Genomic DNA, 24,792 nt, shown 5'->3' with positions numbered 1-24,792 from the left:
TGTTGTTCTTGGGGACAGCCTCTCAGTTCTCAAATTGAGTTTCTAATAGCACTCTCCAATAAAGGCACCAGGTCTCCTTGGAGAAATAACCAATTCTAGGACTTGGGAAGTAAATATAGGGTGTCCCTGAAGAAATGCATACACACTTTAACAGCTGATAGCTCAATTGATGTTTCTTTTCAGACTTAACCCATTGGAATTAGTAATTATAATAAATGTGTATACATTTTGAGGGGACATGCTGTATATATGAGGAACCTGAGCGTGCACACACACACATCAGTGGGGACATAGGAAAGGAGCACAGGGCGCAACTAAAAGAGCTTCCAGTCACCAAAGCTGGACCAATCTGAGCAACAAAATTGATGAAGTAGTATTGGATTATAACCCCTCATGTAAAATAAACATCCAGGAGTCCATACCGAGGTAAACGAATGATGGAGTGAATTAACTGGCACTGGTGTGTTTTTCCTATAAGCGGTTAGCATATAGCTGTTTGTATGAACTGAGCTGTAAGAAAAGTGGTCTTACTCTGTTGGAATACACAGGGATGCCAGTCCCAGGAGAGTCTTTTTCTTAACAAAGGTAGTGGATCTATAATCAGAGAGAAAAACCTCAGGAGGAAGGAATAAATTATTTATTTTTTTGCCTTTTTTTTGACTTGTTTCTAAGTGGAACTGACTTGAACATTTGACAAATTACATATAATCTGATATACTGAAGCCAAGTCAATCCAATTTAGTAAGGAAAATCTATCTGTGCACCCATACATATCCTCTCCCAAAAAATGCCCACTCCCCTTTCCTTTAACTGGGAGTCACTGGGAATGCAGTGCTTCAGGCCCTGGCGCATCATTAACTTTTCCACCAGTGAGCATCTAAAGATAAGCCCAGGAGCCTCCGAGGAGGATTTTGAGAACTTAGTACCAGAAAGAACGTTAAGAAAGGTTCTCCCTGGTGCCCTATCCCATGTTATACGTCAGACATTCTGTCTTCCCTGGGCAGTGAACCTGGAGCCTTGTATCTGCACCCATCTTGAGAGGGAGAGCCTGAGGTTTTTTGACAAGTGCTGTTGGCAGGTGCTACCTACGATTTATCAGAGGCAGAGGCTACTCACTAAGCTGTAAAACAAAGTAGACCCTCTTTTTACCACTGCCCACCTGGGTGGATGTCGCTGTTTTCTGCAAAAGAACCCTGAGTTTTTTCACTTTGGTTTTCTGCCCCCCCCCCCCACAATTTTATTGAGATATAATTGATATAACAATGTTATTTTTAGGTGCTACTTAAAAAAAAATTGCTTTCAGATTTAATTCCTCTGCTTCTTAGGGCAGAATTCCCATCACAGGGTGTGCATTTTTGTGAATGGAAAACAGGTCCAGCCTGCTGGTGGGCTCAGTTGGTGGAGCTTCCCCCCAGGCACCGAGAGGTTGCCTGTTCCATCGGGGTGGAGCACACGCAGGCTCCGACCGGGCAGGGGGCGCGCAGGAGGCAGCCCGTCGATGTTTCTCTCTCTCTCTCTCCCTTCCTCTCTCTCTAAAATCAGTAAAAACATTTTAAAAAAGAAAACAGGCCCAGAGATGTGCAGTGTCTGGAGTGATAGGAAAAAGTCAAGAGATCTGTGCCAGACAAAGATCTGCTAGACAAAGCGGACCTGGCCCAGTTTCCAGGCAGAGAACCACCTCCGGGCAGGGCGCCAGGGCTCCCCGCCAGGAGTGAAGAGGGTAGGGAGCCTGAGCTCCGGACTGCCCCACTCCCCGCCCTCGTTAGCTCCCTCGGGGGCCCGGGACTCCTGGGGGCCTGGTCCGCGTTCCTCGCCCCCGCGCCCCTGGCCGCTGGCACAGAGCGGCACTGTCCCCCCAGGTCCCACAGCCCCTTCTGCCCGCCCTGGGCTGCGCCCGGTGGAGGCGGGCGCCCCGCGAGCTCCGCCCCGCGCCCGGCCCCTCCCTGCTCGCCCAGCCCGGCTTGGGTGGGGTCCCCGCTACTGCGTCGTGCTCTAGGCTGGTCTTGGCAGCCGGGCAGCAGCCGTCGCGCGGGATCCCCGGGTGACCGTGACTTCTCTCGGCCGCGGCGCCGCGCGCCTTCGGGACGATGCTGCGCTGGCTGCGGGGCTCGGTGCTGCCCGCGGCGGCCTGCCAGGACGCGGAGCCGCCGCGGCGCTACGAGACCCTGTTCCAGCAGCTGGACCGCAACGGGGACGGCGTGGTGGACATCCGCGAGCTGCAGGAGGGGCTGCGGAGCCTGGGCATCCCCCTGGGCCAGGACGCCGAGGAGGTGGGTCGCTGCTGGGCCCGGAGGCTGCGGGGACTCGGGGCGCCGCCAGCTCGGAGGGCGGCGGCCGGGGCTGGGCCAGGAAGGAGGAGGAGCCGGGGCTCCCCTGCCAACCGTGGGCTCAGCCGCTCGGGAACGGGGCGCGCGGCCAGGCACCCCCCGCCAACGGAGGCCCGGCGGGTTCCGAAAGGCTCCCGGTGTCTTCCCAGATGAAATCAGTGCAGTGAACGCTCGCCCCCCGGACCCCAGTCCTTTAAGCCTGAATGCGCCGCAGGCCCTTTACCTGCCTCTCCGTGCGCCTTTGCAAACACGCCATCGGACGGGAACCTTTAGCGCTCAGGTTTTCCCGGGCCCCGATTCTGCGGAGAGCTCACACTGTATCTCTTGGAAGCTGCCTTGTTGCACCAGCCAGTTTTGCCCACTGTTGCATCTGCTGGAAAACCAGCCTTGGCCGAATACGCACTTGGGGACGGAAGATGCTTGGTCTTCGGGTGGTGGGCACACGACGCAATATACAGATCAGGCGTCTTAGAAATGCACACTTGAAACTTATGTGCTCTTATTAACCACAGTCACCCCAATACATTTAATAATAAAGAAAGAAAATGAAAAGAAAGCCAACTTCCTGTTGAGGAGGAGGGGCGACATTCCATTGATTGACACAGATGGGCTGGGCCGGCCTCTGAGTCACTTGAATTGTGCGCTGAAGTTCAGCGCCGGGAGCAGCGCCGAGGTGTTTGGACCGCCTCCAACCCACCCCGCCGAAACCCGAGAGGGCGCTTCGCGTCCCGGTCCCCCGAGGAAAGTGATCCAACCACGGGAGCCGACAACTGTTTTACAGTTTTGTATTTTGGGCGACTCGTTCAATGTCTGTAGTAGTGACTGGCCTCTTGAGTTTACTGTTTCTTCTCGAGTCAGCGTTAGTAAGTTACAGTTTTTAGGAAACGGCCCATTTTGCCCAAGGTTTGTAAATATTCACTTATTATTATTATTTTTTTTTAAAGTTCTGACTGTATCTGTAGTTATGCTCCCTGTCATTCCTGGTCCCTTTTGCTGATTGTCTCTGTTTTTTATTTTCTTCCCTTCTGTGTATTCTCCTTTCTTTGGGTTTACTCATTTGGTCTTTTCCTAATTTCTTGCATTAAATGCTCATTAATTTTGACCGACAGTGTCCCCTTAATCACTTCTTCAGCTGTATCCCCCAAGGCTGTGCTTTTGTTTGTTAGTGCGAAGTATTGTCTAGTTTCCAATATGATTTCCTCTGTGACCCATGAATTATTTAACCATGTGCTTTAAGTTTCCAGAGTCCATAGTTTACATTAGGGTTGACTCTGGGTGCTGTACATCCTATGGGTTTGGGCAAATGGATACCAACTTGTATCTATCATTATAGTATCGTACAGAGTATTTTCACTGCCCCAGCAACCCCTGTGCTCTGCTTAGTCTTCCCCACACCTCTAATCTTTTTATTGCCCCCCTCATTGTGGCAGATAAACATCTTTTCACATGCACAGATAAGTTTATCAGAAACTAAGAAAAATCTAGCCAGCCCGCCTGGGTTTAAATCTTGGTTTTGCTACTTACTAGTTAATTTGGGGCCCGTTTACAAATCTCTCTGGCCTCAGTTTCCTCTCTGGGGCGGAGGTAACCGTAGGGTTATTGTGAGGAATGAATGCATTAATGCCTTTAAGCAATTAATGAACAATTAGCCTGTAAGTGACCTTGTGCTGTTACTGCCGTCACTCCGGAAAGAGAGGTGTCGAAACTCCCTCTGAGACTGTGGATCTGCCACCTCTTCTTTATAATTTGTCAGTTTCCCCGTTTTATATTTTGAGACTATACTCTCGATACAGTCAACCCTAGCATGTTGCATCTGCCTGGTGAATCGCTCCTTTTACCATCCTGCCTTCCCGCCAACCCTCACAGCATAGTGCCCCTCATATTTTACAAATGCCCAAATCATTGCACAAGTCAGGGTGTTGCCCTCAACCAGGTCATCTTCCCAGATCACCACCGGGACATCTTCAGCATTTGGGCTCCTGCCTTGTGTGAGGCATATCCTTACCCCATAGGCTGCCAGGGCTCTTTGCTTGCGGGGCAGTGAGCAGGCCAGGCCCTAGGCCTCATGTCCCCACCTCTTGTCTCGGACCCCTCCTGGTAGGAACTGCGTCAGTTCTGGGCCTCCGAGGAAACCCAGATGCGGCTGGGTGTGCAGGAGATTTATTGGGGAAAATGCCCAGGAAGGGCACGGGAGAGGAAACAGGAGGGAACCAACAGGGTCTTCAGACCAGGGTGCAAGTTTAACTCCTGTGAGAAGAGTGCAAGAAGGAAGGGTTGCCTTAGATGGAACTTCAGGCCAAAGTGTGGTTCTTAGAAAGTCTCAACGAGGCTAGAGGGGAGTCTCCGAGGAAGTGCTGTCTGGTAGGGGAGTCCTGCTTGGGCATCGGCTGCCCAGAGCTAGAACCTGCTGTGGCCGGTCATGGGCTGGAACAACCCAGGGCGAGTGGACTTGGTGTGAGGGCCACAGTGTGTCCCGAGTCCCAAAGGCGTGGTGGGGCAGGCTTTCCCTCCCCTGGGCTCCCGCAGCAGGTTGTCTTGAAGGTGATCTGACCTGGCCACCACAGATCTGCTCCTCTGCACGGTCCCCAGCCTGTCTTCCTCAGGGAAGTCAGAGGGACAAACCACAGTCCCCATTGCTTCACTTGGTCACACCTGGAACTCACTATTTCCCTTCTTGACCGTCTATTTTAAATTCCACTCACACCCAGCCATCATCTCTGCAGGTCTTGGTGACCTATCTGGTGGCGTGACCCAAACCTGCATTCCCGAGAGGTCTGAGCTTCTCAGGCCAGTGTTACTGTAGGTGTCACCCAGTCACCGCTTGGATTGGGCACGTGGGTCACTGCGTTGCATGCGTTTCCGTCTCCCTTGTGTAAAAGCAGCCGTACCTCCTGCTCATCAGGGTCAGTTACACCTACTAAGATGGTGGCTTCTCCTCTTGCCTGTTGGTCCCTGGACACAAGCGTGTATCCTGTTTGGGGACTAGAAACTAACCCTGCAGAGCCCAGAGTTGTGGGAACAGGTAGCAAAAGTCCCCCCCTAGGTCACTGGGAGTGACAGTCGGGGGACCACTCTTGCTTTCATATCTTGGTTCCTGGACTCATGCACTCTTCCTGTTGGGGACACAGAGCGCCTTTCGGTGCCCAGGACCATGCCCAATACTGAGCCAGGGCAAGGCTGTCCACGCTTGGGTTTGCTCCGTCTTGTCAGTGCTGCAAAGTGCTGTCAGTCTGCTCCTCATTACCCTGCCGGCGACTCCTGTCTCTCCTACTTGGTCCTGGGCACCCTTGGGCCCCGGCTGGGAGCCCGACTTCTGTGACTCACCGTGACGGCTGCATGCTCAGCGGAGCACAAGGAAGGCCCATTCCCTGTGGACTGGAAAGGTCCCTCACGCTGGAGGATTCGTTCTTGATCGGGCCACAGCGCGTCTTGTGAAACTGCGCTGGGCATCTGGCCCTGCCGGGCAGCGCGGGGGAAACACTATTGCAAAGCCTGCAGGAGTGCCTGTGACTAACCGTGGCGCAACCTCCTCCCACGGGCAAACCCATGGGTGTTTCAGGGATATGCAAGGGTCCTCGTTATGGTGTCAGGACTTGGCATGATGAGTCAGCAGGGCAAGAACTAACAGATAAGGGCTTGATTAAATTTTCTTTATGACTTTACATATATATACATATATAAATATGTAAATATATAAATATATATATATATATATATATATATATATATATATATATATATATATATTTTGGAGCAGTTTTAGGCCCACAGCAAAATTAAGAGGAAGGCAGAGAGGTTTCCCTCCTGTCCCCACATGTACACAGACTCCCCCATTATCAACATCTGGCAGCAGATGTTGGCACATCCGTTCGTTACAACTGATGAGCCTACATTGACACATCACTATTACCCCAAGTCCATAGCTTACCCTATAGGGTTTCACTCTTGGTGTTGTACATATTGTGAGGCTGGACAAATGTATACTGACCTGTAACCACCTTTATAGTATCATACAGAATATATTCGCTGTCCTAAAAACTCCCCCGTGCTCTGCCTATTTATCTCCCCTCAAACCCTAACCTCTGGCAACCGCTGATCTTTTCACTGGCTTCACAGTCTTGCCTTTTCCAGAATGTCATATAACTGGGACCATACAGTAGGTAGCCTATTCAGATTGGCTTCTTTCACGTAGTGATGTGAATTTAAGCTTCCTCCATGTCTTTTTATCATTTGCTAGCTCATTTCTTTTTAACGCTGAATAATGTTCCGTTTTCTGGGTGTACCACAGTTTGTGTACCCCTCCCTTACGGAAGGACATCTCGGTTGCTCCCGAGTTTTGGCCCATTTTGTATAAAGCCAAACATTTGTGTGTGGGTTTTGTGTAGACATAAGTTACATAAGTTTTCAACGCCTTTGGGAAGACACCAAGGACTGTGATTGCTGGATTGTATTGTAAGCGTGTGTCTACTTTTGTAAGAATCTGCGAAAATGTCTTCCTTTTTTTCCATATGCCCCCCCAAATGTCTTCCAAAGCGGCCACACCATTTTGCATTCCCACCAGCAGTGATGCGTGTTCTTGTTGCTTTATGTGAATCTTAATGCTCAGCTTTTTAAAGAGCGCTCCATACTTAGGAAAACACATCACGTAAAAAGCTGGTTTTTATTTTGAAACCGCTGGTCCCCATTTCTGGTGGTGCGGGATGAGGGACCACAGGCATATGTATGGAACAGCAGAGCCCTCTAGGGTTCCGGAGGGTGGGGATTCAGAAGGCAGGGACGTTGCTTCTGAGTGTCCCCTGACTCCTGTCTGGGACCCCAGCCGACTTGCCTTGGAGATGTCCTCCCAGCTGTGCATCCCTGAGGGCAGGGCTGGGACCCTGGTGGTCAGAGCAGCCCTGCCCAGCAGCCACTGTGACCCCTGGTGAAGATGAGGGTCTAGGGGTTGGGGTGAGGGGTGGGGGGGTCCGCGAGCATCACAGAAGGAAAGGCCCAGATGGGCGAATTTTCACTAGGTCCCCAATTCCCAGTCTTCACTACAGCAGTGCCTAAGGGTCTGGACCTTAGAAGAAGACTTCTTAGAAAGCTGTGGCCAAACAACTTCCAAAAACGGTCGGGCCCCACCCCCGACCCCCTGTGGCCCAGCGCCCCGCTACCCACTTTGCTCTGAAAACATCCACCTTGAGAGATGGCCCCGCGCAAAGGCCTTCCTGGGAGTCCTGGGGGGTGGACCTGAGCGCGCCCCCTGGGCTGCTCCTGCAGCGCGTGCTGGACGCCGGGGCTTCGGGCCGGCTGCCCTGGGAGCGCCGCTGGAACCCCGAGGCCCCCCCCTCGGGGCCGGCCCCCCAGCGTGGCCCCCACGGGGCTCCAGGGGCCCCCCGCGCGCCTCCCCCCGGAGCCGTTGCGCGGCGAGGCGCCCTGGCCTTGGAGAGGCTGTGCGCCCTGTGCCCCAGAGGATGCTGCTGTCCTAGGTGCCAGCTGTCGGGACTGAGGTGGGCAGAGACCCCTCCCCTCTCTCTCTTCCACCCCCGGGAGGCCCTCGGGGGGGCCGCTGCGTGGACCGCCCCCGCCTCCAGACCACCCCGATGGACATGAGGAGCTCTTTTGGTACATGGACCACGAGGAAGACGGGACCCTGGACATCCTTGAGCTTTAGGAAGGCCTGAAGGACATAGGGGTCACCTCCTCCTAGGAGAAAGGGAAGATGGGCCTCCTGGGGGCTGTGCTCAGAGAGGGGTTGGGACTCGAGCACCGGAGGCCAGGCCTTGGGCAGAGAGGGTGAAGCCACACGTACATGTCCCCGAGCTTGACCTGGGCCCCACTGCCGCCTTCAGGGCCCTTACCTGCCTTGCTGTGGATGCTTCATGAGTAACTCTGCAGGGCTAACACCTCTGTCTTTTTCTTTCTTTGTAGAAAATTTTTACTACGGGTGATACCAACAAAGATGGGAAGCTGGATTTTGAAGAATTTATGAAGTACCTTAAAGACCATGAGAAAAAAATGAAATTGGCATTTAAGAGTCTGGACAAAAATAATGATGGTATGTTTTATTTTCTGTTCATCACCAGCTGCATGGAAGTACTTAGACTTCCGAGAGCCTAAAACAACGTATAGTCAGTCTTTCTTTTCTTAGGTAATAATAATAATAATAATAATAATAATAATAATGATGGTTATTATGTTTCCTTGCTCTCTGGGCAAGAGAGATTTATTTTTCTTTCATATTAGGCACAGATATGACATAATCTAAATTTTAAAAACTTGTAGATTATCTTACATTTGATAGTCTTTTTGAAAGATTTCATTTAGAGCAGACTCTCTCTGATCCTGAAAATTAGGAAAAGGAAGAAAAAAAAAAAAAGATAGGCATTTAAATATGTGTCTTCTGCGTGGAATTATGGTTTCTCTATTTAGATTAATAGCTTGGAGTGAGAGTCCCATTTGTGTCAAGCAAAAAGCAAGAGCCCCACAGTAGGGGGATGGGAAAAGAGAATTTATTTTAAAAAATTAGAATGCAGACTCCAAACTCTTCCTAAATAGGAGTAATCAGGACCATTTTATCCACAGACTTCTTATTTTTTAAAAATTAAACAAATAGATTGAGAGAAAATATGGTTCATATCAGAGTTGGCGAACTTTTTTTGGAAAAGGCCAGATAATAACTGTTTCACGTTGTGGGCCATGCTCTCTAGGCTGCAGCTACTCCTCTCTGCTGTCAGATGGCACATCCATAGACAATAGGTAATGAATGGGCATGGCTGTGCTCCAATAAGAATTTATTTACAAAAGCAAGCAACCGGCTTTATTTGGAAGAAAGGTTATAGTTTACTGGCCCCTGGATTATACTGAACATTATATTCAGATAGATTCAAGGCAGATTCCTGCAAACAAACAACCAACCAAACCCTTTGAATGGTTTTGAAGACTGTTCAAGTCTGTGACCCAGCTAGGAAGAGTGGAGTTTGTGGTGGAAAGTTGTGCTATTGGACCATTTGCTACCTCCCCTAAACCTTACATTTTATGCCCCTAAGTCTAGCCTTGGTCTTAGTCTTCTAGCAAAATTCAGTTCTTACAATCGACTTCTTGCCTGTAAACTTTCACCTCCCCCTGGGCCCTCTCCATTCAGCGGCAGAGGTCGGACTGTCCGGGCAGTGTGCTAGGGCAGAGAGTAGCTGGGCGACGTGCCACCTCAAAGGCCATCTGCCAGATACGTAGAGGCCAGTCATTCCAGTGCGTAAATTGTGCACATTTTGGTTGTCCATCAGAAAACTCTAATTGAACCAGATGAAATAAACGATGAAATTTTATGATACGTTTGTAGAAAATACAAGCATTTTCTCCTTAATTTATCTTGTTTGTATATTATAAAACAATTTCTCATTATAGGTTTATACTTTTGTTTGTCAGACTTCCTTAAAGCAAAGCATATGCACTCTATTCTCATTGTTCATGGGTTCTGTATTTGAGAATTTGCCTGCTTGCTAAAATTTAACCCCCGAATCAATACTCATAGCACTTTCATAGTCACTCGTAGACATGCTCAGAGCAGTGAAACATTTTAGTTCCTTGACGTGCACATTTGTAGCTGAGATAGAACAAGGTGATGCTTTACTTTCATAGTTAAAACAAGATACTTTTAGGTGTCCTTCTTCAGTCTACTTCATGCCATGTTTTATGCATTTTTGTGCCTTTGGTTGATGATTTGCCATTTTAAATGGCTCCCAAGCACAGTGCTGTCTAGCGTTTCTAAATGCAAGAAGGCCGTGACGTGCCCTAGGAAATAAATACATGCGATGGGTAAGCTTCATTCAGGCCACAGTTGTAGTACTGTTGACTGTGAGTTCAATGTTAAAGAATGCATAATATATATTACATAAGGTGTCTTTAGACAGAAACACACATAAAAGAAGGGTGTGTATTGATTGGTTGATGAACATGTTGTGACCAGAGGCTCATAGGAACCTAACCCCGTATTTCCTGCAGGAACAGTGGGTCAGGGTTCGCTAATTCAGGTTCATGGGGACCTGTGAACATAACATAACTACCGTGAGTGACGGGAATCGACTGTATCTATTTAAGAGTATGACATTCAGAGTGGTATTTAAGGAATTTAATTGCTAAGAGATGGGTGCCTCTAACTGTCCTTATATTGCCCAGACTCTCATGCTGTTCCTTTGCTCTCTGCGGGAGAATTTCTGAGTGAAATGATGTGTGTGCCCTTGTTTAATGTAGTTGTTAAATTTTGAGTCGGTGTTGCAGCTGGTACTTACGCATTCTAATGCTCCCCTAAATTCATAATTTCACCTTCATCAGTTCAAGGCTTTCCCTGATAAAATGAGGGATTTGAAATTCATGATTTCTAAGGTCCTTACAGTTCTGAGTCTCCGTTTATGCTCTTTTTATTTTTTTAAAGGAAAAATCGAGGCTTCCGAAATTGTTCAGTCTCTCCAGATACTGGGTCTAACTATTTCTGAACAGCAAGCAGAGCTGATTCTTCGAAGGTAAGCTCTTTAGTTGCTCGAGGACTGCTGGAGTTTTTTTGACTTTCATTTTCCTGTCCTGCGTTTGTCAGTGTGGCTGAAACGCATCCTTGCGTCTTGCTGCTGCTCACTGCCCCATTCAGTCTCTCTCCCCCTTTTCCCTCCTTTTCACTGTGTTTGCACACGTACCTCTAACGGGTACGAGTGGGGAGTGTAAGCTCGGACAGGACTCTTCCTTCTCTTCAAAATCTATTATTTTGTTTAAGTATAGTTGGTATACAATCTTATATTAGTTTCGGGTATACATTATAGTGCTTCAGCATTTTTATACCTCACAGTGTGAGCACCCCACTAATTCCAGCCCTTATCTGTCAGCGTGCAAACTCATCCCAGTAGCATTTACTCTGTTTCCCGTCACCTTCTCACCCACCCTTCACCCGCTCCCGTCTGGTGACCATCCCTTTGGCCTCTGTTTCTGTGAGTCTGTTTCCGTTTAGTTTAGCTTCGTTTATTTAGATTCCACATATAAGGGAGAGACAGACAGGACCCTTTCTTGCAAGCCCCCAAGGGCCGGTGCCATGTCAGGGAGGTGTTAAATGTGTAGAGAGGTCTAAGAGGGTTAGTGTTCTGTTTCCCATTTGGTGTCTAATGTGACAATAGACTTATTGTCTCGAGAGCAGGAGTCTAGCAGATTTGTCACATGACTGAGCCTACCCGTGACTGGGTAAGAGGGAAATTCCAGCGCTCTTCCAGCTGACTGACAAGGAAACACCATTCACAGGTCAGACCTTTGCAGACTTAACGTTTTGTTTCATGGGATAGAACAATAATCTCTGAAGTCTAAGTTCCCTGAAAGCCCTTTTGTTAGAAATACACCATAGGGACTAATTTTTTTTTTTTTATGACATCAGAGAACAAGAAAAGGGCAGTTATGTTATAGATTAATATTTTTACGAATGTTTTTGGTCTTCAACATTATATTAAGTTTCTTCTAAATGGTTTTATTGTAGAGTTTATCTCCTTTTGTGTCTGCACCCGTGACATTTTCCTCCCTTCTGTCTTTTTGGAATTTGTCTTATAAGCAGCTGCTCAATAAGAAGGCCCAGGTCTCAGAGCTGAGCATGGTGTTGCTCTTGTTAATGCTGGATGAGAAAGGCTTTCCTGAGGAAATGAAAAGCTGTAACATGAAAAAGATAAACAGCATTTTGACAGTGGGATACGGAGCATGTAATGTCCTGCTTCTAAAGTCACATTCTTCCGGGAAAGTGGGGTTTTTGTTTGGTGGTTGTTTTTAGGCCAGAAATCATGTTCCTGTATTCCTTTTGAAAGCTTTAAGGGTAATGCAAATTCTAAGCCCAAGCTCCAGAGTAGATCAGGGGTAAGGCGGAGGGATGGATATTTAGAAGTGGCTATATAATTGTTTATATAAATATTGTATGACAACTTTATGGACATATAATTCACATGCCATAAAATTCACTCTTTTAAAGTGTACAATCCAGTGATTTTTTTAGTATATGTACACAGTCATGCAACCATTGCCATTATCTAATTTTGGAACATTTCCATCACCCCCAAAAGTAGCCCTGTACCCATCAGCGGTCATTTCTTACTTGTCCCCTGCAAGCTCCTGGCAACCACTGACTACCTTTCTGTCTCTATGGACTCTTCAATTCTGGACACTTCATATAAATAGAATCATATAATATGTGACCTTTTGTGTCTGTTGTTTTTTCTCTCTCAATGAGCTGTGATAGCTAAATTGATATCAAATAAGATTAAAAGGTAAAAATTACACACTTTCACATTCATGAAAATAGAGTGTCACCATCACATTTTAAAATTCACCACAAAGACATAAAAATTTTAAGCTGGCTAATGATTATTCTGGGGATAAATTGACAAGTCCATTGTAGTGGTGAGAGATTTTAATGCACACCTTCCTGTATTTGATAGGTCAAGCAGAGAAAAAATGTAGTCACAAAGGATTTAAATAAATAAGAAGCTTGATTTAATGGTCATACAATAAAACCTTGTCCCAGAGAATTAGAAAAAAAAATGTTGCTTAGATGCAGATGGAACATGCATAAAAATGGTTTTCACAGTAGACCACAAAGCCAGGCTCAACACATTTTCAAAACAAATGGTATTATGAAGACCGCCTTCCTGGATCACTCTGCACTAATTTAGAAGTCAATAACGGATGATTTACAAAAAGTCCAGTGGCTTTTGAAATGATATATACTGCTCAGTAGCTTATGGGTCAAAGAGGAAATCATATGGGGACATTCAGAAGTACTTTGACTAGAAAAAATGAAAATACCACATATTGAAACTTGTGAGATGTAGCTGTGGTGGTACTTAGGGGAACATTTATAGCCTTAAAGCTTGTGCATATTAGAAAAGAATGAAGACTGAAAATTAATGTGCTAAGTTAAGGGTAGAAACCAGAATAATCTCTAAGAAGGTAGAAAGAAGGAGGTGAAGACAGCAGTGGAAACAGAAAGCAAAGATATAGTAATAGGATCAACAAAGCCAGATGCTGATTGTTGGAAAGACAAACTTATGGAGAGACTGATGAAGAAAAAAGAGAGATGACTTGTAAATAAATGATGTCCAATTGCACAGAGATGCTTCAGAAATTTAAAAAAGATAATATTATGAATAATTTTATGCCAATAAATATGAGAACATAGGAAATAGAACTTCTAGAAAAATATGATTTGCTGAAACGGAATCAGGAAGAAATAGCCAGTCATTCCTAAATAAAGATACTGCATCAGTAATTAAAATTTTCCCATAAAGGAAAATGTAGCTCCAGATGGTTCTTACAAACTATCAAAAAACAGACATATAGATATTTGTAGAGTGTGAAAGTACACTACCTGGTCCATTTTATCAGGTCATTATAACCATAATGCCAAAGGCAGACAATTCACAAAGAGGGAAATTACAGGCTAATGTAATTTATGACAAAACAGGTACAAATGGCATGATTGCCCAGAATTTTATAAAACAAAAGAGTTAAATGAAAAATATTTAAGGCTATGACATCAATTTTAAATGTTCAAGATGAGATACCAGGATTTCTTGATTCAAAAGGCCCAATCACTAAGTTTTTTTTTTTTTTTTCCATAATCACTGCTAATTTTCTTAGTTTAGAGAAAGTTGGAGAAGGAAATGGAGAGGATATGTCGAGTATATTCCCAAATCACATCCAAATGTTATAACAACATGCAGATACACCTTCCTGAGCCAGTGCAAGGAAAAATGGATCATAAACCATTCTTTACTTACCTTCCAATGTTTTATCTTCTAAGTGTTGCGTTTGATAGCTCCTTGACTTAGGGTCTGACAGAGCACCAAACATTGTCTTCAGTGATGTCTCTCTGTAACTTTAGGGCCCATTGTTTTATCTAAATGATTAAAACTATACGAAAGACCACCCAGTGCTTGCTGCCATTTCCAACAACCTATTGTGAATTAGGATTTTAAAAAATTCAGTAAGAATATCCAGTTGGAAAAGAAACTGTCATTCCACAAAACAGCCAGTCATGTTAGTTTTATTTGTAAATTCTGTTTTGTTCCTTCGTTAGCTTATTTTTTTTTTTCTTTTTCTTTCCAGCATCGATGCTGATGGGACCATGACAATAGACTGGAATGAGTGGAGAGACTACTTCTTGTTTAATCCCGTCACAGACATTGAGGAAATTATCCGTTTCTGGAAACATTCCACTGTAAGTAGGCTTTATGGATCAATGTATACGTTTGTGGAGCTGTAAGCACTGGTGTAGTCAGCACCTGGGGACGCTGGAACATTTAGAGCCGGGGCTGCCCAGCCAAGTCCCAGCGGCTCCTGAACTTGTGGGGCTCTGCTGATTTTATTGCTCGCATATCAGATTCTTACCGTGTCTTTGGAGGTAGCTGGTAACAGCATCCACCGTATTCACAGTCGAAGAAAGAGAGGGTTACTGCTGTTGCATAGCTCCTTACCCAGACACTCTTACCTATAAAATCTTTTACACCCAAATCATTCAGATGATAAAGTTGCAAAAATATTATCATTGTACAACTTCGTTTCTCTCAAGCTACCTTTGTAATCTATAGTAGTTTAGAAGAGATTGGAGGGCATGTAATTTTAAACAATACCTCCTGTTAGCTAAGTTTTGTATAGAATGTTTTCAATGACAAGTCAGATTTATAAAAATATTGATAGATACTCTATATAGGAAATAAGTTTAGGGGTATTGACATACATAGTTTTTATTTAATTTTTATTTACATATTTAAAGCACATATCATGGTGCAAAGCATAACGGATGTCATTTCGAGATAAAGGATGTGCCTTTGGAGAACTGATAAGCTAATTTCTTTCTGTAGCTAAAAAGAATGGAAATGTTGCCCTTTCATTCTGACTTAGCCTCAGAGGAGGAGTTACTTTGAATCTGTTAAGAAAGTTGGGATTATTGGTTTTGTAAGTTTGTGAATACTGTTAATTTTCACTTCTTGTGAACTGACAGACACCACACTTGCTTAGTGAGAGGCAGCTCTTCATAGTCACCTCAGGTACTTTCTAGGGAACAAAGCTGATCTTAACTGTGAAATAACACGCGCTTCGTCTCTAAACAGACGTGCTGGAATGATCGACCTTTAATCTATGGGGCCCGGGGGTCTCTTTTTTCATCGTAACAGGGTATGGACATAGGAGATAGTTTAACTATTCCCGATGAATTCACAGAAGAGGAAAAAAAGTCGGGTCAGTGGTGGAGGCAGCTTCTGGCGGGAGGCATCGCCGGCGCCGTCTCCCGCACCAGCACCGCGCCCTTGGACCGGCTCAAAGTCATGATGCAGGTGAACTTGTGACCTTGTGTCTGTTTGTGCTAAATATCCTCAAACCACGATAAATACGGTGCTTTGAAAAAAGTTAAAAAACTCTCCGTAATAGTCTTTCATACCTTTTTAAAAAATGTCTATTTTATTGCTATTCACCCTAAAATCAGTCCATGTAATTATTTCAGTGTTCTGCCAAATCTTAAATTGTTGGTACATGTGTGTGATGAACTTTTAATCTTTGGTGTTCTTTGACTATTCTAGTGTTTAATTAAAAAAGTCTCCAGCCATTATTGTAGGTTTCTCCCTAAATTATTTATATATAATATATACTCTCAGCCTCCTATATTCTCTTATCAAATATATCTTCTTGCAGTATTGGAGAAAAGAGAGTGGTTAGTACTGTTACTTTAGAAACAGTAACAATAACATGCCACCAGTATTTTATATCATCTTACTTTTATTTTTAGGTCCATGGTTCAAAATCCGACAAAATGAACCTATATGGTGGCTTCCGGCAGATGGTGAAAGAAGGAGGCATCCGCTCCCTTTGGAGAGGAAATGGTACAAATGTCATTAAAATTGCTCCGGAGACGGCTGTGAAGTTCTGGGCATATGAACAGGTAATTCTTATCACTGTGTGGTTAGCGATAGTATAATTCCATGCATCACCTACCAAAACCGTTTTCCTAAGTCGTTAATATTTGTCGCTTACTTAATAGTTTTATTTGTCCTGGTGAAAATAAACCCTCGTTCAAAAAAAGCTGCGGGGCAGCTATTCGGAAATTACAGACACGCTGTTACCCCTGTGTCTCTGCGCCCGGGAAGGAGCGCGGTTCTCTTGGGGCAGAGGAGCCGCTGGGCCCAGCTGGGCAACGTCTGCGCTCTGCAGAGGCCTAACTCGAAACCGCTGTCCAGTAGGCTGGATGTATCAGCATTTAAGCCTTGCTTTCCTGCTAAGTGTTGTTAACGTGGCGTATGCGTGTTGGGAAACGTAGACGCATTGCCAGTTAATTGATTTCTAGGAGCTGGTTTGTATTTTGGTATTGCCTCATTCGGCTTGGGCCGCTGTAACGAAATTCCGTGTAGTGGGGGGTGTTAAACAACAGAAGTTTATTTCTCACTGTTCTGGAGCTGGGGAGTCCACGATCAAGGTGCTGACCAGTTTGGTTTGCGGTGGGGGCTGTCTTCTTGGTGCGTGCATGTGGAGAGGGAAAGAGAGAGACAGAAGGAGAGAGAGAGAGAGAGAGAGAGAAGGAAAACTCTCTGGTGTCTCTTCTTATAAGGACACTAATCTTGTCCTGAGGGCCCCACCCTCTCCACCTCATCTAACTCTAATTACCTCCCAAAGGCCCCACCTCCAAATATCATCCCACTGGGGGTTACAGCTTCAGCATATGCATTTTGTGGGCAGGGACACACAATTCTGTCTAGAGCAAATATTCATGTGCCTTTAAAATTGATTTACGCAGTACAAGAAGATGCTCACCGAGGAAGGACAGAAAATAGGAACGTTTGAGAGATTCGTTTCTGGTTCCATGGCCGGAGCCACTGCGCAGACGTTTATTTATCCTATGGAGGTGCGTGCCATTGGGAGGCCTGACAGTGGGAATGGTCTTCGTGCTAACGGTCCATTGCTGTGCAACAAGTATTCCCCAGATGAACCGTTTCGAATGACAGGAATTTACTGTCTCCCAGTTTCTGTGGCTCAGACATCCGGGAGCGGCTGGGCTGGGTGCCTCCGGCCCAGGGTGTCTCACAGGCTACGGTCCAGGTGTTGGCTGGGGCTGCAGTCACCGCAGGGTTCAGCGGGGACGGCTCTGCTTCCAGACCCTCGCCTTTGTTGTCCGGCCTTTCTGGCTGTTGGCTGGAGACAGGGGCTCCTTATCCCGTGGGCCTCTCCCTAGGCTGCCCAAGTGTCCGCGCAACATGGTAGCTGGTTTCCCCAAATTGGTGATCTCAGGGGTGGGGGAGCACCCAAGATGGAAGCTGCAGTCTTTGGTCACTTCTGCTGCAAACTGTTGGTCATGCCGACCACCCCGGGTAGAGTGTGGGAGGAGACCACACAGGGTGTGAGTATCAGGCAGCGGGGGTAGGGGGGCCACCGTGGAGGCTGGGGGCCACAGTGTTGGCAAGAATGGTAACACCGGGTCCTCTCCAGAGAGTTTTGGTACCGTAATTTCATAATGGAACTCGGCATCAGGTTAGGCGGTGGCAGTCCTGCCTAGACATCCTTCACTCAGAGCACAGGTTGGCAAATCACGGGCCTGTGGACTGTTTTGTAAAGACCTTGACCTAAGAAGAATTTTTTCATTTAAAAAAAGTGGTTAACCACCCCCCCACCCCCCAAACCAATATACAACAGAGACCTGATGTTTTAAGCCAGCCAGCAAGGAAGTAGTTACCATCGGGCCTTTACAGGAAAAGCTTCCCAATGTCCACTGTAGAGCAAAAATAATATTGTGGGTGTGGATATTTTTATTGATAGGACGGAGGGGTTTTTCAACAACTGGTAAGACCTAGGCAAGATATGCTGTTAATTTTCACCTCTCACCCTAGCCTTCCTTGCAAGCATCTTAATGTGGTGGTTCACAGTACTCCACACACCCCTCAAAACATCCCAACCCAAGACCGGCTGTTCCTCTTACGTTGCTTATTTCAGTCAATAGCATCACCTTCCCCCCTCTGTGCCGCCCCCATCCTGTGCTCCAAGCTAGAAACACTGCAGTCGCCTCTTACTCCACCATTTCCCACCACGTCCAACTGGCCACCAGTCCATTTTGGTAAGACACCAGTAGGTTATCCTTTCTCTGTTCCCTGTGCCACTGCCCTCCTTCAGGTTCTCTTTGCAATGAGTGGCTCCTCGTGGCCCTCGACTTAGTCCCTCCGTAGAGGTAACATGTAAGGAGAACACAGCAATGAACTGCACAAGTCGCAAGTAGTGCTGGGTAGCTGTTTCCTGTAAAATGACTTGCTTTGAATTTCATGCCGATGCAGTGAACTCGAGTGACCATATTCTGTCATGTTCCTTCCCGACCAGGTCTTGAAAACCAGGCTGGCGGTAGGCAAAACTGGACAGTACTCCGGGCTGTCCGACTGCGCCAAGAAGATCTTGAAACACGAGGGCATGGGAGCTTTTTACAAAGGCTATGTTCCCAATCTGTTAGGTATCATACCTTACGCGGGCATAGACCTCGCCGTGTATGAGGTGAGTTTGTAGCAGTCGTTTGAACCTGAAAGTGTAAATAGTTCTTACTGTTCGAATTTGACTCTGTCTGAAGGAGTACGTATCTACCAGGGAACAGTTTGTGACCAAAAATAGATTCCATGGTGTCGTGTGATCTTTTATATTTCCCCCCCAAGTACCTTGAGTCTGAGACCCCGTACGCCTGTGGTCAGTTTTGTATTAGATTTCTCTGGGAATCACTTTTATTAATGAAGAGAGTGGACTCACAGTCTGATACAGTTGTTCGGCTTAGAAGGTGGCACTGGGGATTTTGGTGGTGGTGGGGGCAGAGAAATTAGGCAAGAAGGACACATTTTCTCTGATTTGGTCATACTGCACGTCCATAAAGCCAGGAGACTGGCGTGGGCGGCAGATTCATCCCTGGTACTGACGAAACAACTCCAACTACAGTTTTGAAGTCAACTTTGCCATTTAAACCGTTTAATGATGTATGAACCTGACAAAGTGAGCACATACTATGTGCAAGGCCCTGGGTTAGACACTGGGCCTGGAGATTGGAAAGAGGGGCTTGGGTATCTTCCCTTAGAAGCCCGAAGGTCTGGCGGGGGAGGTGGTCAAGGGGACGAAGGAGCACAGTGTGGCCAGTGGTGCTCTGGGCACACGAGGAAGGACCAGCCGACAGCTGAGGGCGGCGGTGGAATGTGTGATGAAACCTTTCTGAGAAGACTGGATTTCTTAAAAAACAGCTTTATGAAGCTACAAGTCATATATCATACATTTAATTTATTTACAGTGTACTGTTCAGTGGCTTCTGGTATATATTTACTTTTTAAGGAAATTGGGATAGAAGCATGGCCTGGGGGATCAGCACACTTGGTTCTGCACCCTTGTTTAAAAAACACACACCCATCCCTGAGACCGATTTTCCTCATTTCTAAAATCAGAAGAGCATCTCCGCCTCCAAGCTTTGTAATAGGACTAAGTGAAATGACATACGTGTCAAGTACAAAGCTGGATGCCGTCGGTAGTGCCACGTTATTTGTATTCAGACTCGCTGTGGGAAGTGTTGTTTAGGCCCTGCAGCTGGTGGTGCTGTGGACCCGCGCGATTGTTCAGAGGCAGCCGAGCAGCCATGCAGGCCTTGCATGTCTGCATCCTCAGTGGTCCCCGCCGCTCCTGGGGAAAGGTGGCCTGTCTCCCGCGAGGACGAGGGTCGCTGGGAAAATGGTCACGTCGAGTGAACGCGGTCATGAAGTTCGCTGCTCACCGCCTCTCCCCCTTTCTGTTCCTTGGCAGCTCCTGAAGTCCCACTGGCTGGATAATTTTGCCCAAGACTCCGTGAACCCCGGCGTCGTGGTGTTGCTGAGCTGCGGCGCCCTGTCCAGCACCTGTGGGCAGTTGGCCAGCTACCCGCTGGCCTTGGTGAGAACGCGCATGCAGGCCCAAGGTGGGTCCGGGCGGAAGAAGGCGCAGGCGGGCTTTTTAGGATCCCGCACCTCAGCCTTAGGATCTCTATTGCCTCCCTCGGGGCACTTTATACAAAGCCTTTTCCTAACCCCTCCTTCATTTTAGTACCACGGACACGCTGCTCGCGTCCTGTATGTGTATCTGTGCCTTATGCATAAACGAAGTCTGGATTTTTTTTTTACCTGTGTGGAGAACACATTATATGAGCTTTAGTATCTCGATGGCCTTGGGTAAGGTCCTTGCACACCACCTCTTTGGGTTTTCGTTCTCTCATCTGTAAGAAAGAGAACTGTGCAGTGCTGCAAGAATTAGCAGCAATCTACGGGAAGCCCAGGATGGCCTCTGTCTGATTCTTGGTCAGTGGCGGCGGGAACGGCTTGTTACTGTGGACGCTACAAGTTCGGCTGTGATGGCCCCCACCTGACACTCTCTCCTCCCTTGGCTCTGATCCCACTCTCCCCTCCTGGCTTCCTTGCCGTCTCGTGGATAATTCTCTTATGGTTCGCTGGTTTCTATTGCTCTATATAAGTACACTTTCTGTGCCTCTCTTTTTCTTTTTTGCTCTTTCCCTGGCCAATCTCACCCTCTGTCATTTCTTTAAATAGTATCCCCTGGGCATCTACAGCTCTATCCCCAACCTCTCTTCCAAGTCCGACCACCCCTCCCCCTTTATATAAAGGGGTACTTTCTTGGATCCCTTGGAATAAATTTTCTTTCCTTCTGATCCATTCTGAATCATAATTATGTGTATTAATAAGAACAAAACATGCTCGAGTATTAAATTAGCCTGGTTCCCTTTTTTGTTTTCTAGCCATGGTAGAAGGAAGCCCACAGCTGAACATGGTTGGCCTCTTTCGCCGAATCATTTCCAAAGAAGGAATACCAGGACTCTACCGAGGCATCACCCCAAATTTCATGAAGGTGCTCCCTGCTGTAGGCATCAGCTACGTGGTTTACGAGAACATGAAACAAACTTTAGGAGTGACCCAGAAATGACACGTTGAAATTTTTTTTTTTTTTTCTTTTGCATGATTACAGAAATTCTCAATAATCTTCAGGGGGACTTTTCCCTCTAGACTTGCAAGAAGCCTTATTTTTTCACAAAAAGGAAGAGCTTATCGGTGATCACTTTAGACATTTGCGCTCAATTTTGTACATACGGAAATGTTTTTAAAAAAAATCATAGTTTTGATAAGCTCATACAGTTTTGAAAAGGCCAGAACGTTGTATTTTATCTCTTCTTCTAAGTCCTTCCTGCAGATCTCTGCCCCGAACCCTAAATCTGAAACACGTACCTGCCTGAACTAGGTTTGTTTTGTGTGGTAGATCATAAATCATCCGTCTTTATTTTGGATGGTTCAAGTTTATGCCAGTTTCCTTATACTTAAGGGATGACACACTGATTGTCGTTATATTACTGTTATGCTATCAACACAAGGCAGCTTATTCGAAGGATTCTGTTTAATGTGTCTTTGCTTTGAAAAACACCAGGAGACAAAACCTTTTGACTTGTATCAGCGTTTCAAGAGCATCTGTCTTTTGTTTGTCCTTTGTTTCCTACTTGGGTCAGATTTCGTTTTAATAAGGATGGCTTCTGGGGACCATTCTTCGTAATCTGAAATTTCTTAGTTACATGAAGTGGGTTGATCATGGGCAAATGACATTCTCTTTCCCCCCCTCATTGTTGAATTTCTTTGAACCTGAAATTCTCAACTTGGGCAACACAAACCTGGGAGAATAGTACATGTTAATAGTAACAAATATTATTCTCATATATTAGGTACTTATATTTAAATGAAAGGCCCAATTTATAAACGCACACATTTATATTCTCTCTTGTCCCAAGTTATAGAACATGTTATGAAATAGAAAACTTAATTTTTAATATTGATAGCATGTTTTTATTTTACTAGAGCCATTTTTTTTTGTAGTCAACTATCTTTTCTGATTTATGTGATTAGGACTTAGAAAAATATTTATTAGTTGAAGTTATTCTTACCGCTTTGTAAATTTAGTTCCTGAACTTGTTTGATTTCTAGTAATGTGTTATAAATTGCCAACTTTTTAGTGAAAATCTAGTGACAGAATAGGTATTTACTTTATTTGAATCTACCTCTTCTATTTTATGAACCAAAGAGAAATGTTGGACTTGTCTTTGTGAAACATATCCCAAAATATAGTTTTCATTCTATGAGTTTTGCCTGGTAAGTGTCTCAGTATTTTTTATAATACATATGATAAATGTGGGACTCTTATCTTTAGGGTGGTTTGTACTTTGGAGTAATACAAAAAACGACAATATTAAGGTACATGATTAACTTTTTTTTTTTAACTCATAAAAATTATGGAATGAACAACTGAAATTTCAAGCTACTGAAAAATCATCATTGTTCATTGTGAATTTAAATCGTGTGCTATTTTCACATTTGCAAAGAGGGAATGTGATTCATCTGTGCATCTTGTATCTTTTGAAACAATGATCTTGTATCTCTTGAAAAGGGTCCGGAGTTGAAGATAGATTATTTCTGGCATTAGCAAATATTTACTTTCCATTTATATTAAAAAAAAAAGTACTTGTTTTAAAAATGACTTGTTTCCTTATTTAAAAAACAACAGTGTATCTAAAAGCAAAACCACAATGGCTGTGTGGCCCGGGGCCGGTGTGGCGCCATCGCCTGGGTGTCGCCTGGGTGTCGCCTGGGTGCACGGAGAGGTTCCACTCCCTGAACTTGACCGGGGCGCGGCAATCACTTTGAATGGCAGCCTTCGGCTGAGGTTATGGCAGGGACCGAACAGGTGGGACTATCCTCTGCGCGGAAAAGGTAAAAGCGCCCCACGAGTCACCGTAACGAGGCGTCAGTGTTCGTGCACCGCTTCCCCCACCGTCGTGGAGGAGAAGCCGGGGCCGTCACCATAGAAACAAGACAGGCTCCGCTGAAACACACGTCACGCGGCCTGCGTGTTTCCTCGCGGGAGGGAACACGACGTGCCCGCGTTTGGACACTGCTCGCAGGGCTCCCTCCTGGCCGCGGCCCAGGGCGGCTTTTGCGGAAGCAGCTCAGGCCCGTGAGGCCCGGGCGCCAAGTCACCACGACGGTCCCGTCCCCTACCCGCCGTTCCACGTTCCGCCACGTCAGTCATCCGCGATCGGCTGGGGTAGGGAGACATTCGGTGGAAAATTCCAGAAATAAACCACAACTTTTAGATCCACTTGGTTCAGAGGAGTGTGATGAAACCCCGCGCTTCCTCCGAGGGTCGCGAATCGTCCCGTGGTCGGTGTGTCCACGTTAGCTACGTGCTCCTGCGTTAGTTACCGGATCCCGCGTTAGCCACGTGCTCCCACGTTGGCTCCTGCTCCTGCGTGAGTTTCGTGCTCCCGCGTGAGCTCTTGTGCTCCCGCGTGAGCTTCATGATCCCGCGTGAGCTTCGTGCTCCCGCGTGATCTCCATGCTCCCGCGTTGGCTCCTGCTCTTGCGTGAGCCCCGTGCTCCCGCGTGAGCCTCGTGCTCCCGCGTGAACTCCATGCTCCCGCGTGATCTCCGTGCTCCTGCGTGAGTTGGGTGTTTTGATGATAAGACCAGCGGGTACCGGTGCTCGCATTCCAGCCTCTCGTACTCGTGCAGGCGCAGTTCTGGCGGCACCGTGGATATGCCAGTGGGAAGCCGCAGAGCGCCTCCTTTAAGCGAAAGGGTGGGCCTTCCGGACCTCTGAGGCCTTTTGTCGCCACCCTCGTCAGAAAGGTGAGTACAGTGCAGCAAGGTATTTCGAGAGAGACCGTAATCTCAGAGCCGCCCCCGCGCGTCGTTGCGGTTGTTCTGTCGGTGGGTATCGTCCACCTCGTACTGTGTTTGACTCCTACGGTGACCCCTGCCACAGGCGTGCGGGTGCAGGAAAGGCGCAGCGTCTGTCCGCGTTTAGTTCCGTCTGGTTTCTGCGTCCCCGCGGGGCGTGGAACTGCGCCCCCTGTGCGGAAGGACTAGCTGGCGTGGCCTCCAGCCGCCACCAGGTGGCAGGCTTCCCCCGGCTCTGCCGCTCCGGGCCCCTAGGCGGCGGAGCGCCCGTTACTTTGTTACTTTGTTACTTTGTTACTTTGTGTCCATCCGGAAGGTTCCCACGGCTGCCGCGGCCACTCGCGCTTTCCCGCAGAACCATCGCTGCTTTGGTCGGAGAAGTGGGGCAGGCTCGGCCTGTCACCAGCGCAGGAGAGAAGGCCCTTTGTGTAGAGCACTGAAGAGAGAGGCTTGTTTTTATTTTTTGGGACTTTTCAAAAATAGAAAAATTCCACATTTTACAAGTCAAATTAGAGGTGACTGAAAAACAGGTATTCCTGGCCGTAGACAGAGTTGTAGTGTAGATGTTCAGACGTGAGCGCTGTGACCGTGGAAGGTATTTCGAGATATTTGTGTTTATAGTATAATGAATATTTTTCATTTGCTTAAACTATTTTGAGACACTCATAATTCAAGCTTGAAGTACAAGGGTGGTAAAAGAAGTGTAAAAATAA

General features: G+C 46.6%; 1 protein-coding gene across 2 annotated transcripts; it reads left to right on the top strand.

The window, feature by feature from the left end:
- The first annotated feature begins 1,948 nt into the window (after positions 1-1,948).
- SLC25A24 (solute carrier family 25 member 24) lies at positions 1,949-23,491 on the top strand. Of its 2 annotated transcripts, none has more exons than XM_081120551.1 (10): positions 1,949-2,270; positions 8,238-8,364; positions 10,738-10,825; positions 14,430-14,541; positions 15,497-15,655; positions 16,105-16,257; positions 17,107-17,214; positions 18,675-18,842; positions 20,118-20,268; positions 21,100-23,491. In XM_081120551.1, exons 1-10 carry the CDS (start codon positions 2,088-2,090, stop codon positions 21,282-21,284), a joined length of 1,434 nt encoding a protein of 477 aa, XP_080976677.1. In that variant the 5' UTR covers positions 1,949-2,087; the 3' UTR covers positions 21,285-23,491. The 2 variants fall into 2 exon arrangements, with proteins under 2 accessions (XP_080976677.1, XP_080976678.1); XM_081120552.1 differs by having other exon boundaries at positions 1,954-2,270; positions 20,118-20,243; positions 21,100-21,193.
- Positions 23,492-24,792: the final 1,301 nt, after the last annotated feature.

This window comes from Miniopterus schreibersii (genome assembly GCF_964146895.1).
Source record: "Miniopterus schreibersii genome assembly, chromosome: 19".
In the NCBI taxonomy this organism is placed as follows: Eukaryota; Metazoa; Chordata; class Mammalia; order Chiroptera; family Miniopteridae; genus Miniopterus; species Miniopterus schreibersii.
Note: the sequence above shows the minus strand (reverse complement) of the source record. Positions and strands in the feature narration are given on the sequence as shown.